We start from the raw sequence: 13,387 nt of genomic DNA, 5'->3' as shown, positions 1-13,387 counted from the left end.
ATATATATATATATACATACAGAATTAAAAACCAAACAATGAAACACTAATGTGTTGCCAGATTCATACATTTTAGAAGGAGTTATAACTCTGGTGTTTTAGGTAAGTTTTGGCACAATTTTACGCATGCTGTAAAGAACCCCATTTTTTTTTTTACCTAAATAGGAAAATGCAGGTTAACGCTACAAAAAAACCTAGAGGCAAGGCTTTTCTTATCGCCCGTCAGTGTGGTGACATGACACAAACAGCTTTTAACTTTAAACATTGTGGCAGAATTTTGTGTTTAGCCCGGGGACTTTCTCTACTGTTTCCTGATTAGTTGGCCCCTACAGACAGAGGAGACTCTCTTAGTAAGATATGACTTTGATATGAAAGGTTTAACAGCTGCAGCTCATACACTTGGACACGAAATTGCGGAATCCATCTGCAATCCTGTACAGCAGCGCAAGCCAAAGCTGCAAATTGATTGGAGAGGACCGTACGCCAAGTACACAATGTGTTCACTCTGTGTGACCTTGAGCGGTCTTGGTTGGTGCTACTGCACTGTCATGAGTACAGACAGATTAAAAAACGGGGAGTTCTGCAGCTCTGGCGCCTCTGGGAAGAACACACATTCTAAAATGTACCTGGACTTTGGCTGGACATTTACTTTACAAATACAGGAGATGCAAAAAATCCAAGTCTGGTGTGGCTCTGGGACATAAATATGGAGATTGCCAGTGCCAATGAAAAGGAAATGGTTTGCGGTTAAATTATAGCAGATGTAAACCCCGTGTCAATGAAATGTAGCTTGCTAAAGCTCTGTGTACTGCAATTTTCTTTGAATAATACTTGTTTTTCCATTTTTTGTTTGTTTCATGGATGGGATTCCTAATGGTGACAACAGTGGACCATGCCTGCGTAATGCGTGCTAAAACAGCCAACTGTAGTCTCCATCAGAAGCCCATGTGACACGGTGAGCATTGTCACCCTATAACAAGTTTCTGAGCAAGGACGTTCATGGCAGAATCACCAGGTATTAATTTTGTGAAAGCAGCAGATTTAAAAAAAAATTGGCACTTGAAATTACATTAACATATATTAAATCATGTGAAAAACTAAGTACACCCCATGGAAATTGTTGACTGTTTTGACATATTTAAACAACGTTATATCTTATTCTAAAGAAGATCTGAGATGGTATTATTTTCATAATCTAAATGAAGAGTTAGAAAAAGTACATTTACCTCCACTTCAAATCCATGAAAATAGAATCAGTTGTTCTAGATTAGGTGTCCAGGATTAGAAATTCCTTAGTGAGTATGCAGGAACCTGTCTTATTTACCCTGGTGTACTTTCATCATGCCAAGGTCACTAGAGCTCTACAAGGCCCTCAGAAAGTAGGCTGTGGATGCCTAAGTGTTTGGCAAGGGATTTAAAACGGTCAACAAATGACATCAATCATTCCACTGTAAGGAAAATAATCTACAGGTGGCGTAGATGTCAAATGAATGCTAATTTGTCCAAGGCTGGTCAGCCCAGTAAATTCAGCCCAATATTTGACCTTCTAATGCTAGAAGAAGTCTCCAAGAACCTCAAACTTACATTGCAGGATCTGCAGGTAACTCTTACAGCAGTTGATGTAAAAGTCCACTCATCTAGAAACCGAGATTTCACCAAGTGAACCTCCATAGGAGGTGTGCCAGAAACAAAAGTCTGGTCTGTCTAAAAATAACATTCGAGCAAGGCTACAGTTTCCTATTGAACATATAGGCAAAGCCCAGGCCTCCTGGAACAATGTGCTGTAGTCTGATGAATCAAAGCTGTAACCACAGTAATAGTAGACATGTTTGACGCAAATTGTAGATAGCATTTGGAGAGAAGAACCTCATACAAATTTTAAGCATACTGGTGGAAATGTTTTGGTTGCCGCTTCAGGGCATGGGCAGTTTGCCATTACAGAGTTGGCTATGAATTCTGCTATAGATCAGGCTATGCTTGATGACAATCTGTAGCCATCTGTCCAAAAGTTTATGCTAAACCAGAAATTAGGGACGAACCGATACCGAGTATTTGGGCGAGAAGTCATACTCGTCCCAATGCTCCGATACCGGAACTTCCGGTCAGAGGGAGATTTCCTCTGACTGGCAGTGCCAGGACTGAATATGGAGCTGGTTCCCCGGCCAATCAGGAAGCCGGGCCGCGAGTAATGACTCGCAGGAATGGCTTCCAGATTGGTCAAGAAGCCGGCACCATGATGTTTGGCCAGCTCGATGCTGATTGGCTGGGAAAGCCGGCTTTCCCAGCCAATCAGCATGGAGCCGGCAACACGTAATGACCCACCTTCCAGCTTCCTTATTGACTGGACAGCCGGCTTAATGCTGAGTGCCTGGGATGCCGGATTTCCAGCCAATCAGCATCGAACCGGCCAAACAGCATTGAGGCAGCTTCCCAGGAAATAAAGAAGCCGGGCAGCGGGAAGTACCAGTATCGGCGAGTACCAAAACATAAATATCGCTACTCATACTTGATACCGAGAAAACCAGTATCAGTGCATCCCTTCCAGAAATAGATCTTTCAACATAATAATGATCCAAAGCACAGTAGCAAACCCACCAAGAAATGGCTCAAAAATAAGAAATAGGGGTCAGGGATTGGCCAGGTTAAAACCCTGAATTAAATCCAACTTGCAACTGAAAAAATATCGAGGAGTGGTCAAAAAAGTGGTTGCCACTCCAGTTAGAGGAACAATTAGCTGCCAGCAATGTCCGAACCAAAATGCCCCCTTAAAATAAAACATAATATTTATTGTTTCTCATTTAAAGGCATTTGTCACATGCACAGCAGAATTGTTCATGCAAAATCGTTGATTTTAAATGTTCCAAAAACCGCACCCTATCGCCCAAAGTATATAAATGACAACACTGCTGTAGCCAATTTATACCCAGAATACAAATCTTAAAAAGCATTGTAAGTGCTCGGACCTAATGAGATCCGCCTAAGTAATCTTCTAAATTGTATTCTGATCTAGATAATCATTATATTTACTTTGCCTGATCCCTAATGATACAACAAAGGGGATTGTAATCAATATATAGATTCTTTTAAATTGGCTGCAATAAATAGGACTCTCCAAAATGAAGCACTATCGTATAGGAACGCAAGTGCAATAAACATCTGGTCAATAACTGCATATTCCCAGCGGTATGTTTTGTTCAATGGTCCATGATAGTAGCTCATTTAGTTACATATTTATAGATATCCTGCGAACAACAGATTATAGTGATGCCTTCTGTGTGAAAAATGAGCCTGGAAAGTCTCATAGAAAGCATCTAGAAATGTTCTTTGTGCCTAAGCAGTACCCTGAAAATGTAACTTTTTTGTCTTTAATTCTTCCTAAAAAATATGCACTTCCTGTCTCTAGACACTCCTGTTCTGTAGCTTCATAGCTGTATATCTGCAGTGTGAGATCTAAGGCACTGCTGCCTCAGCCTGCAAATCTCAGGAGATTTATCCCTCATTCACACCTATATTTTCGGTGCAATTGGGGGATTCCCGGGGCATGAACTTTTGATTTTCTGCGACAGGAATCCCTAATGTGCCGTTTACAGGCAGCAGCTGTCACCCGTTTGAGTTAATGATTGGGTGACCGTGGCAGAACGCTGGCGCACTGAATGTAATTGTATTGATTGTGCATCCAGGGATAGTGATCGCTTCCTAACCGCTTGTAATTGTATCACATAGGTGTGAATGGAGCCGAAGTGATGTCTCTGCTGTGCTGATTACAGCTCTCCTTGCTGGAGAGGAAGCTGTACCCGAGGACCTGCAGTGCAAGAATCTCCCTGCTTCTGTTTCATCCATTCTGTGGAACTTTGCTTTTTATCTATCTCTGCTGCTGCTTCTTGATCACTACTCCTTCAGTCATTGGGGGGGTACCAGAATAGACACCCCCTCACAGAGACCCAGTATGGAGTATGGTGAGTCAGTAATGGTGGAAAGATCAGCTGAAGGGAACCTACAGGTAATGTGCGGATTAGTCATTTGCCCTTCGATTCAGTAAAAAAAAAAATTATATTAAAATGTATCTAAAGTAGAACTCCAGACACACTGCTGAATACACATACGGGAGCTGACTGCTATGCTTCTTTATGGCAGAGTGGGCCAGGCCTGGGACAAGTCAATGTAACTACCCGCCCGCAGTTCAGTAATTCTTTTGTTTAGGATCCAGTAAAATAAAAACATGAAATCGATTCCATCAGACCAAATAATCCAATAACACAAACCGCGGGAGAGTCACTTATCTCCAATCACTGATCCCGGAAATTGTAATTAAAGAACAAGAAACACTTCACACAACTCCCATCAATACCGTGTCCTTTAAGTGCATCTTCAACGTGCACGCAGTTTACTTGCAAAACACTTTTCAATCAAGAACAAAAGAGAAGAAAAAAACACATTTTATTTTTGGTCTCTTACTTCACTTCGTGTTGATTTTTTCCGGAATATTTTAAACGGCGTCACCGAACAGATGGCGTAAAGCAAGACGATCGCGCGGTGGTGGAAAGGAACGCCGGTAAGAGGTAAAGAATATTAAAATCTACTCGCGAATGGAGGAGTCGCGCGCTCCAGCGGTTTTGAAACATTGTTAAGCAGCCATCAAATCGATGGCACGGGAAAGAACAGAACAGGTGTCGCCATAAGTTATCGCACCACTCATCGAATGGCCGCAGAAAGAGAAGTTCGTGGCGGCGTGTATCAAGCAACCAAGAGTGAATTCCCAAAACACGGCATATGTGCAGCTAAAAGATGACAGCTGCTCATAAAATCGTTAGGAAGGGAAAGAAATACGGCGCGTCTTCGCTAACCGCTGGATTTTAATTTTCCGTTACAACTCCAGAGACGAGGACGGAGATTGTCTTTAGGAACATTGTAATTATATAGGGAAATCATGCCGCGTGTTCAGAGACAACTATCCGTCAACACTGCCACCGTCATTCCTGAGTTCACCACACTTTAAAAAAACCAGCGTCGGGGTCATTCCGTCTGCAAAAAGGCAGAAATGTTACTTTGCTTTACTTTTATGAAGTGACACTAAACTCCGGCGTTAAATCTTAAAAATACAGTAATACCTCAGTTCACAAACGCTTCCGCGAGCTGCAAATCTGGTGACGAATACGACCGTGGCCATCTTTCCTGCTCTGGCACGTGGTCATGGCTTCCTCTAGTCGAGATCGCGGTCGCAGACAGACCTGTACACACTTGCTGTGAAGCTTTTTTGTGTGCTTTTTAGCATATACAGTACTATTCAATCCAGCATGGCTCCAAAGAAAGTGCAGAGCAAGCATGATAGTAAAAAGAAAGTGCAGAGCGGTAATGAAGGTGACAAGAAAAAAAATTACATATGGTTCAGAACGGATTAACCTTATTTACATTGAACCTTTTGGGGAAATTTTATTCGGTTTGCGACTAGAATCGTGGAACAAATTAAGTTTGTGAACCGAGGTACCACTGTACATTTAAGCACCTTAACTATTAACAACAATGTATCTTATTTGTGTATCACTTGGCTGTAGATTCTCCAATCGTCTCTGAATTGGTGCTGGCGCTGTCCTTCCTTCTGGAGGGGGGCTACGTCTGTTCCCTATGGTCCCTGTGTGTGTTGTAAAGTAGTCACTGCTCCAAGATCACTAAATGAATAAACTAAACATGAGATTGTAGTCCATCCCCGGAGTGAGCTTGAAGCAGTGACTACTCTACAACACACACACAGGGACCAGGAGGAACAAGAGTAGCCCCCCTCCAGAAGGAAGGACAGTGTCAGCACCAATTCAGAGATGATTGGAGGATCTGCAGCCGAGTGATACACAAATGAGATACATTGTTGTTCATAGTTCAGGTACTTTAATGTATTTTTAAGATTTAAATCCGGAGTTTAGTGTCACTTTAATGGTGGACCTTTTTAAAACAAAAAAAAATATTGAATGCAGACATATTTGTAAAAGAAAAAAAGGATACATTATATAATTTCATTGCATTAGAGTCAGCAAAAAGTAGCAAACATGATCAGTGGATGTCGGGTGCAATGCTCTGGCTCCTGCAGACTATTCCTCCATTCTACCCTTCTTTGTTCGTAGATTGGTATGGACATTCAGTAACGAGGACGGTGGGAAGAATTAATGGACTACAAGACTTCACCGAACTTGTGTTCCATTGAGAGCAGTGACAGTGACTGTGAATGGCGGGTGGTTATGTGACCAATGTTACCTCAACCTACACATCCATGGGGGTCTGGGTGCCTGTTCTTGGACACAGACAGTGTGTAGTCAAGTGCAAGCAGCTTTGTCACCCCTGGACAGGAAGTGTGTTAGAACTACAGAGCAGCCTAAAGAAGATGGAAGTGCCAATGATGGGGGAGCGCAGACATCCCATCACTTTGCAAGGTAAGTGCGCCATCATGTACAAATATGCCGAGCATTCTGGGGGACTTCAAAAGTTCAATTCAACAGTTTAATCCCGCTTTATTGTACATATAAAAGCAATCATAAACGACATAAACCTCCCCCACGTATACGTCTACATGCAGAGAGAACCCACTCTTGTGTGCGTTATTACAATTTCCCCTCTACCAACTCCGGTTTTGAAGCCTGAAAATAAGAAATTTACATGACAAGAGAGTGAAGTGGAGGAGATTTGGTCATCAAGCAATTAGGAAGATAACAGTGCGGAGCGGAGGCATGCGAGATCGGCTTTGTCCTGATCGTCACTCTGGTGGGTTTTATCTGATCAGTAACGTCTCTGTATCGTGCACTATCAGCAGCTACCAGGGATGAGCCAACAGAACCACGCTGCATTGTTCTGAAGAACGCCGGGGTGTAATTCCATCAGAAGACTCCGTCCCCGAACAACAAAGCATGGCGTCCTTTGAAGAACGCATGGCAGCTGCTTTGTTAAAGGGCAACACCAACTAAAATGATTTAAAAGCAATGAACACACACTTCCCGCACCCCTCATCTGCCACCACACGGCTTTTCCTTCATTCTCTTCAGATTCAGCAGTTCTGGTGTCACTGCCCCTCCTACTGTTCTACATACATACTCTGCTCTCCTGGAGGACTCTGCTCCTTCCTCTATAACTCTCCGCTCCTGAAATACTCTGCTCTGCTGGAGGACTTAGCTCCTTCCTCTATAACTCTCCTCTCCTGAAATACTCTGCTCTGCTGGAGGACTTAGCTCCTTCCTCTATAACTCTCCTCTCCTGAAATACTCTGCTCTGCTGGAGGACTTAGCTCCTTCCTCTATAACTCTCCTCTCCTGAAATACTCTGCTCTGCTGGAGGACTCTGCTCCTTCCTATATAACTCTCCTCTCCTGGAATACTCTGCTCTGCTGGAGGACTCTGCTCCTTCCTCTATATAACTCACCTCTCCTGGAGGACTCTGCTCTGCTGCAGGACTCTGCTCCTTCCTCTATAACTCTCCTCTCCTGATATACTCTGCTCTGCTGGAGGACTCTGCTCCTTCCTCTATATAACTCTCCTCTCCTGAAATACTCTGTCCCTTCCAATTGTCTCACCTGAAATACTCTCTGCTACTGGATGACTCTTATTCTTCTTTTAACTCTCCTCTCCTTAAAAACTCTACGCTGCTGTAGGACTCTTCTCTTTCCTCTACTTCTACTCTCCTGTAATACTCCCTCCTCTATAACTCTCCTCTCCTGTAATACTCTGCTCTGCTGGAGGACTCTGCTCCTTCCTCTATAACTCTCCTCTCCTGAAATACTCTGTGATGCTGGAGGACTCTGCTCCTTCCTCTATAACTCTCCTCTCCTGAAATACTCTGTGATGCTGGAGGACTCTCCTCTCCTGAAATACTCTGTGATGCTGGAGGACTCTGCTCCTTCCTCTATAACTCTCCTCTCCTGTAATACTCTGCTGGAGGACTCTGCTCCTTCCTCTATAACTCTCCTCTCCTGAAATACTCTGCTGGAGGACTCTGCTCCTTCCTGGAAGTAACTTTTAGTTCACAGTTGTACTATTCATCGATAATCCAGACCGCACTCACTGAGACACATTTTTGATCAGATACAAATGTTACAAATAATATTATGAAGGACTTACCCGCACACCCAGCTCTACATTTTCCCCTCCATACACCTCCATCCCTTCATCCAATAGACCGATCTCCTCAAAGTACAGTCTGTCCACGATGAAACAGCCAATCAGAGCCGGGCTCCTAAGAGGACGGGACAATACATTACACTGTATATCACAATCGGTAGATAGAGGAGCTCCACAAAGGGCACAATCACAGAACAATCAGAGAACCTACAACCCTTCTATAGAAACAAAATTATGAAACGTCTCACTCTTTGTTACCAGTAAAGTTCGGCAGTCTTGCGACACGCTACTAATTTAACCCTTTCCCTGATGGATCAGACAGACAGAGTGTGTAGGTGGGCACAGCCTGCTGCCATCTGACATTGTGAACCCAGGAGTGCTCAGAGCAGAGCACTTCAGGGTTCACAGCACTGAGCGAAGATCAGGCATCGACTCCCTCTTCCATCCTCCCCACTTGGCCATTCTGGCAGTGACTGTTCTGGTCCTGGACTTCCCCGGAGATGCAGGGGAGGCCGGGGACCACGGAGAGGGGAAAGCCAATTTTGTCATAGAACGTACGTCATAGAACGCACATAGAACTGATCACTTCTAAAATAAAGTCCACAACCTGCAGATTCATTTTATAACAAGCAGCCGTTTGAACCATTCCAACTAATTGGCAGTGAAAGGGTTAAAGCTGAACACCAGGCAGACACAAAGACGTAAATTAATTTAACTGAAACTAGGAAGGAAGGGGAAGCAGCACAGAGAGCCAATCACCCATTCAGCAGCGTAAGGAGCATGCTGATAGGAGGAGAAAAGAGAGATGATGGGGGGGGGAAGGGGCAAGACCTGTAAGTGTTACTGAACTCCAGCAGAGGAAAATTGGGTCTCCTGCCCTGCCTGACAGGGCTGTGCTCTGTGGCAGAGCTATTTATATCTCAAGACTGGATGAGCAAACATACAAGTCCTTTGGCAGCTCCCATATATGTATGTCATCCGTGTATTTAGCTGTTGACGTGGAGTTCAGCTCAGTGAATGTACACGTCTTCCTGTACTTGTGTCTTATAGTGCTCACATATGCAGTGGGACCACAATGATGACAGTACCCTACATTCCGATGGATGGTTACGTACCTGATTGGTGCGGTTGTATTTTCAACCTTCCACCAAGATTTTGGAGGATTCAGGTAGCGGCACCATAACTCCCAATCGAATCCCTGAGCAGACAGAGGGTACTCCTCAATTTCAAAGGTATCGTACTTGATGTTGTCAAAAGACGGAGAGATGATGATCGTCCGGTCCTCTTTGATCCGGTTCAGCACTGGCTCTGCCCTGAGAGGGAAGAAGTCATTGTGATTCTGCATCTGAAAACCACCATAGTGATGGGCGGCCATCTCTGGTGAAAGATGGAATCAGATCATATAAAATGTAACAGCTGTCACTTCCAGGTATTTATTTCCTCCCATAGAGATCACTGTAATCCCCCTGACAATGCCTTCTTCTGCTTCTCTCTCCAGGGCGGAGCCATCTTTGTTCATCACTCGGGGTCACCATCTACTCCCTGGACTGAGAAGCCAACCCAGAGATGACACAGTCCTGTAAATCTGGGTGCCTGTGCAGATTGTATTCACAAGTGTCTGATACAGATCAGCCCCGGCTGCAATCTCTCACCTTATGATTTGCTACAAAGTTGCGATTCTGCAGTCTGATCACAGGGGGGAGGGGAGAATGAGGAAATGCCTCCTACTGCCTGCAACAGTCTGATCACTGGGGAGGGGAGACTGAGGAAATGCTTCCTCCTGCCTGCAGCATTCTTATCAATGGAGGAGGAAAGACTGAGGAAATGCTTCCTCCTGCCTGCAGCAGACCGATGACATCATCTCAGCCTTGGCAATGTCACTGAGTACCACCTTTCAATCATAAAGTTTAGTTTTTTTTATGTGATACTGTACAATGCCGGGGTGGAGCACTGAGCAGGTAGGCTATGCTAGCGGATGGCACCTGAGTGCTTCACTATACACTGCAGCGAACCTTTGAAGAGCGACATCCGGCTTTTTCATTAGTGCGGAGCTCTAGGACCCTTCTGTTCTGTTCCCCGGGGAGCCGGCACTTCCTCCAATCTGTTATCGCGATCTGGCCGCGCCGAGGCGGCCGACACATTACAGAGGAGCTGAAGTGGCGTATCCGCTCATGAATTTTCATGTGTCATCCTGCCACATTTTGCATGTTTTGATGACGGCTTCAAAGTGCTACTGTCAGAGTTCTCACCCTGCAAATGGGTTTATAAAAGATTAAACGGGACGGAGATTAGTGGGAATATTTAAATGCAACACCCGGCCATGAAACCTGCCGGCGGAGGGAGAAATGAAAGCCAATATTCTCCCTCGCTGGCAAGTTATAGTGCAAGGCTGTGATAACATTATATAAATGAGGCATCTGGGTCGTGCGTTATAATCTGCGTCTGCTTTTCAAATATCAAAGGACGACTCTGCTGAGCAGGCTGACCACATACTGCTAAGCGCACTCAGGAGCTGCGGAGCAGCACATTATCGGCATGCAGTCAGACACCTGACAAGGTAGCGACGTTTAGACCCCAAGGGAGCCTCTCGGATCTCACTCTCAGATCTCGAGTCGTCCACGGATGAGGAAAAGTTAAATGTGAATAAATTAGATTCACCCATTATAAGGATTTAAAGGGGAACTCCAGGAATTAAAAGGAGAACTATGAGGTTCTCGGGAAAACATACCGGCGCTCGCTCACTTCTCGATCATCTCCCTGCAGAGAACGGTGACTGTCAGTAATAGCTCCCTGCATGGATTCCCCCCCTCCCCGCTCCGCTCCTCCAGCGCTGACTAGCGTAACGGACGGGGGAGGGGGCGGGTACAGCTGGATCTGCCTCTAGATAGGCAGAGCCAGCTGTCAGTCACGCAGCTGGGTGGATCTTGATAGTAATGTCGGGATCTGCTCCGGCTGCAGCGTCCTCCCGTGACCCAAAGCTCAGTATATGTCCTCCTGTGACCCTGGGGAGAACTATGGGGAAAGACACTTACCCCATAGTTTTCCTTTAACCTTTGCAGTGGGACTAACATGGCACTGTAAGGGTTAAGTGCTCACAGGGGCGTCCCAGGACCAGGTGTGACCCGGAGCGGTTACCGGGTGACACACCGCCGTGACATCATCACGCATGTGCGTCAATCTTATTGATACCTGCCGGCGGCCATCTTGGTGATGGACGCCGGCAGAGAGAGGAGGGGACAGTCACCCGGCGGGATAAGGTATGCCGTCGGGTCCCCTCCTCTCTTCAGAAATGTTTCAGAGGGGGGTGTCACCAAAATGACCGTCAGTCATTTTGGTGTCACCCCTCCAATGGTGTCACCCGGGTGCGGGCCGCACCCCCCTTATGACGCCACTCAGTGCTCATTTGGTCGAGCTGGGGCTGGATTAAAGAAGATATACTTACCTGAGCCTCGGTCTTTCTGGGCTGTTAGACCGGTCCCCGCAGCCTCTGGGCTCTGGTGGTCTCTGGAGGCCCAGATACAAATTTACTTCTCTTGCAGTACACACGGGGAATAGTGCCACTGGTGAAAGCTGTGTCACTTCAGGGAGGATGGATTTGTAGGCAGTTGGTGTCTGATGGGACCAGGCAAGCCACAGGCACCCAGATGTACATGGCTGCGTCATCTCTGACCAGGAAGTAGATGGTGTCCCCTGGATGATGCCTGAACAAAGATGGCTCTGTTCTTCTGGAGATAAAAGCGATTGTCAGGGGAAGAACTGTGACCAGATAATCCAGGAGGTCTGGAGAATTGTGAATACACAGGTGTAAAAGTTCCTAGTAGCTTTATAACTGGGGTATGCACACTCCAGCCCTCCAGATGTGGTATAACTATAAATCCCTAAATCCCATCATGCATCTGCCTCCGGGAGCCATGTCTGTGGTTGTCAGAGTCTTGGGACTTGTAGTTGCACCACTGCTGGAGGGTCGGAGTTTGCCTACCCCAACTTTATAACAATAACCTTTTTCTGTCATAGGCTTTGCAGACCTTTAGGCCTCATTCACACAGGGTAGAGTGTGGTCGGCTGTACAGATCTCTATCGGGCCGCTCCCGGGAAGGACGGGTGCTGCGTGTGATTGTATGCAGCAGCCTGTTCTTCCTTGTGGGAGGACGCGGCCGTACGCTCACCCGAGCTGCACATCCGTGCGGTTGTATCCTGTCTGCGTCCGAGCACGGACACCCGCACCCACATGGATGTGCAGCTCGGGTGAGCGTACGGCCGCGTCCTCCCATAGGGAAGAACAGGCTGCTGCGTACAATCGCACACAGCACCTGTCCTTCCCGGGAACGCAGCACGGAGCTGTACGGTCCCACTCTTCCCTGTGTGAATGAGGCCTTAAAATGAAGGAGTCTAAAATAAAATCGGTACAATACAGGGATTCCTGCCAAGAAGACATGGAATACTCGTCTCGCCAGCTGCCCATGCCTCCCCTCTGCTGTATTCAGGCAACTCTGCCGGCAAAACATACTGCAGAATCTGACACTTCCATGTGTGTCGGATTTCTGGCCCCCGTCATGTCCACTGGCCCTTAAGCAATACCTGTAGTAACGTCTGGTGGGAGGAGCCACAACATGTAGGAGGGACCAGTAAATCGACACTCCTGGAAGTGTCAGATTCTATAGGATCTTCAGCCGGTGGATTCACGTTATTACAGCAAAGACTGGTCACATGACCAGCAGGTGAGGTGACTGTTCAATGTCTTCTTTGTAGGAAGCCATTTGTAGAGATTTAATTGGAGGAAAAGGTCACTTAAAGAGCCCATAATGACATCATGAGGCGCTCACCAGCCAACGCTGAACTCAACGTGGGCATCGAACAGCGCCACCACCGGGGCCGTGGCCGCTCTCCACCCGCTGACCCTGGACCGTATCAGCCCTTCCTGCTTGTTGTGTCGGACCATCTTGATGAACCCGGGTTTGCGTTTGTTGACCTCGTCCACGTTGAGCGTCAGCTTCTCCTTCAGCTCTTCTGTAAGAGAGAATGGAAAAGATCCAGATGGCTTCTGTGTGAGCTAATTATCACTGCGCTGACATATATCACCGCCCACCCACGCGGCAACATATGCCGGGCGCCTGAGTCACATCTGCTGGTTTTATAACGGGGCTAAAAATATGAGATTTTAAGGCAAAACTGCTCATGAGAAATGTGTTCAGAAAGTGAGTTCGTGAAAACTACACTTCTTGGGGGGGCATTTTAGCATTCAAAATGAACCGGTCATGGAGGGGCAGAGATAACTGGGGGGACAGAGTCAACTG

The 13,387-nt window shown here is 46.2% G+C and overlaps 1 protein-coding gene across 1 annotated transcript in view; it reads right to left on the bottom strand.

Annotated features, from left to right (window-relative positions):
• GALNT18 (polypeptide N-acetylgalactosaminyltransferase 18) overlaps positions 1-13,387 on the bottom strand; it is a 253,660-nt gene that overhangs the window by 49,086 nt on the left and 191,187 nt on the right. The window contains exons 4-6 of the mRNA XM_018555328.1: positions 12,917-13,100; positions 9,209-9,406; positions 8,094-8,208 (exon numbers count right to left, since the gene is read on the bottom strand). Coding sequence (XP_018410830.1) covers positions 8,094-8,208; positions 9,209-9,406; positions 12,917-13,100 — 497 coding nt within the window. The remainder of the gene's footprint in view (positions 1-8,093; positions 8,209-9,208; positions 9,407-12,916; positions 13,101-13,387) is intronic.

This window comes from Nanorana parkeri, unplaced genomic scaffold, assembly GCF_000935625.1.
Source record: "Nanorana parkeri isolate BGI_ZX_2015 unplaced genomic scaffold, ASM93562v1 scaffold10, whole genome shotgun sequence".
Taxonomy (NCBI): Eukaryota; Metazoa; Chordata; class Amphibia; order Anura; family Dicroglossidae; genus Nanorana; species Nanorana parkeri.
The sequence above is the reverse complement of the archived record's forward strand: the minus strand, read 5'-3'. Positions and strand labels throughout refer to the sequence as shown.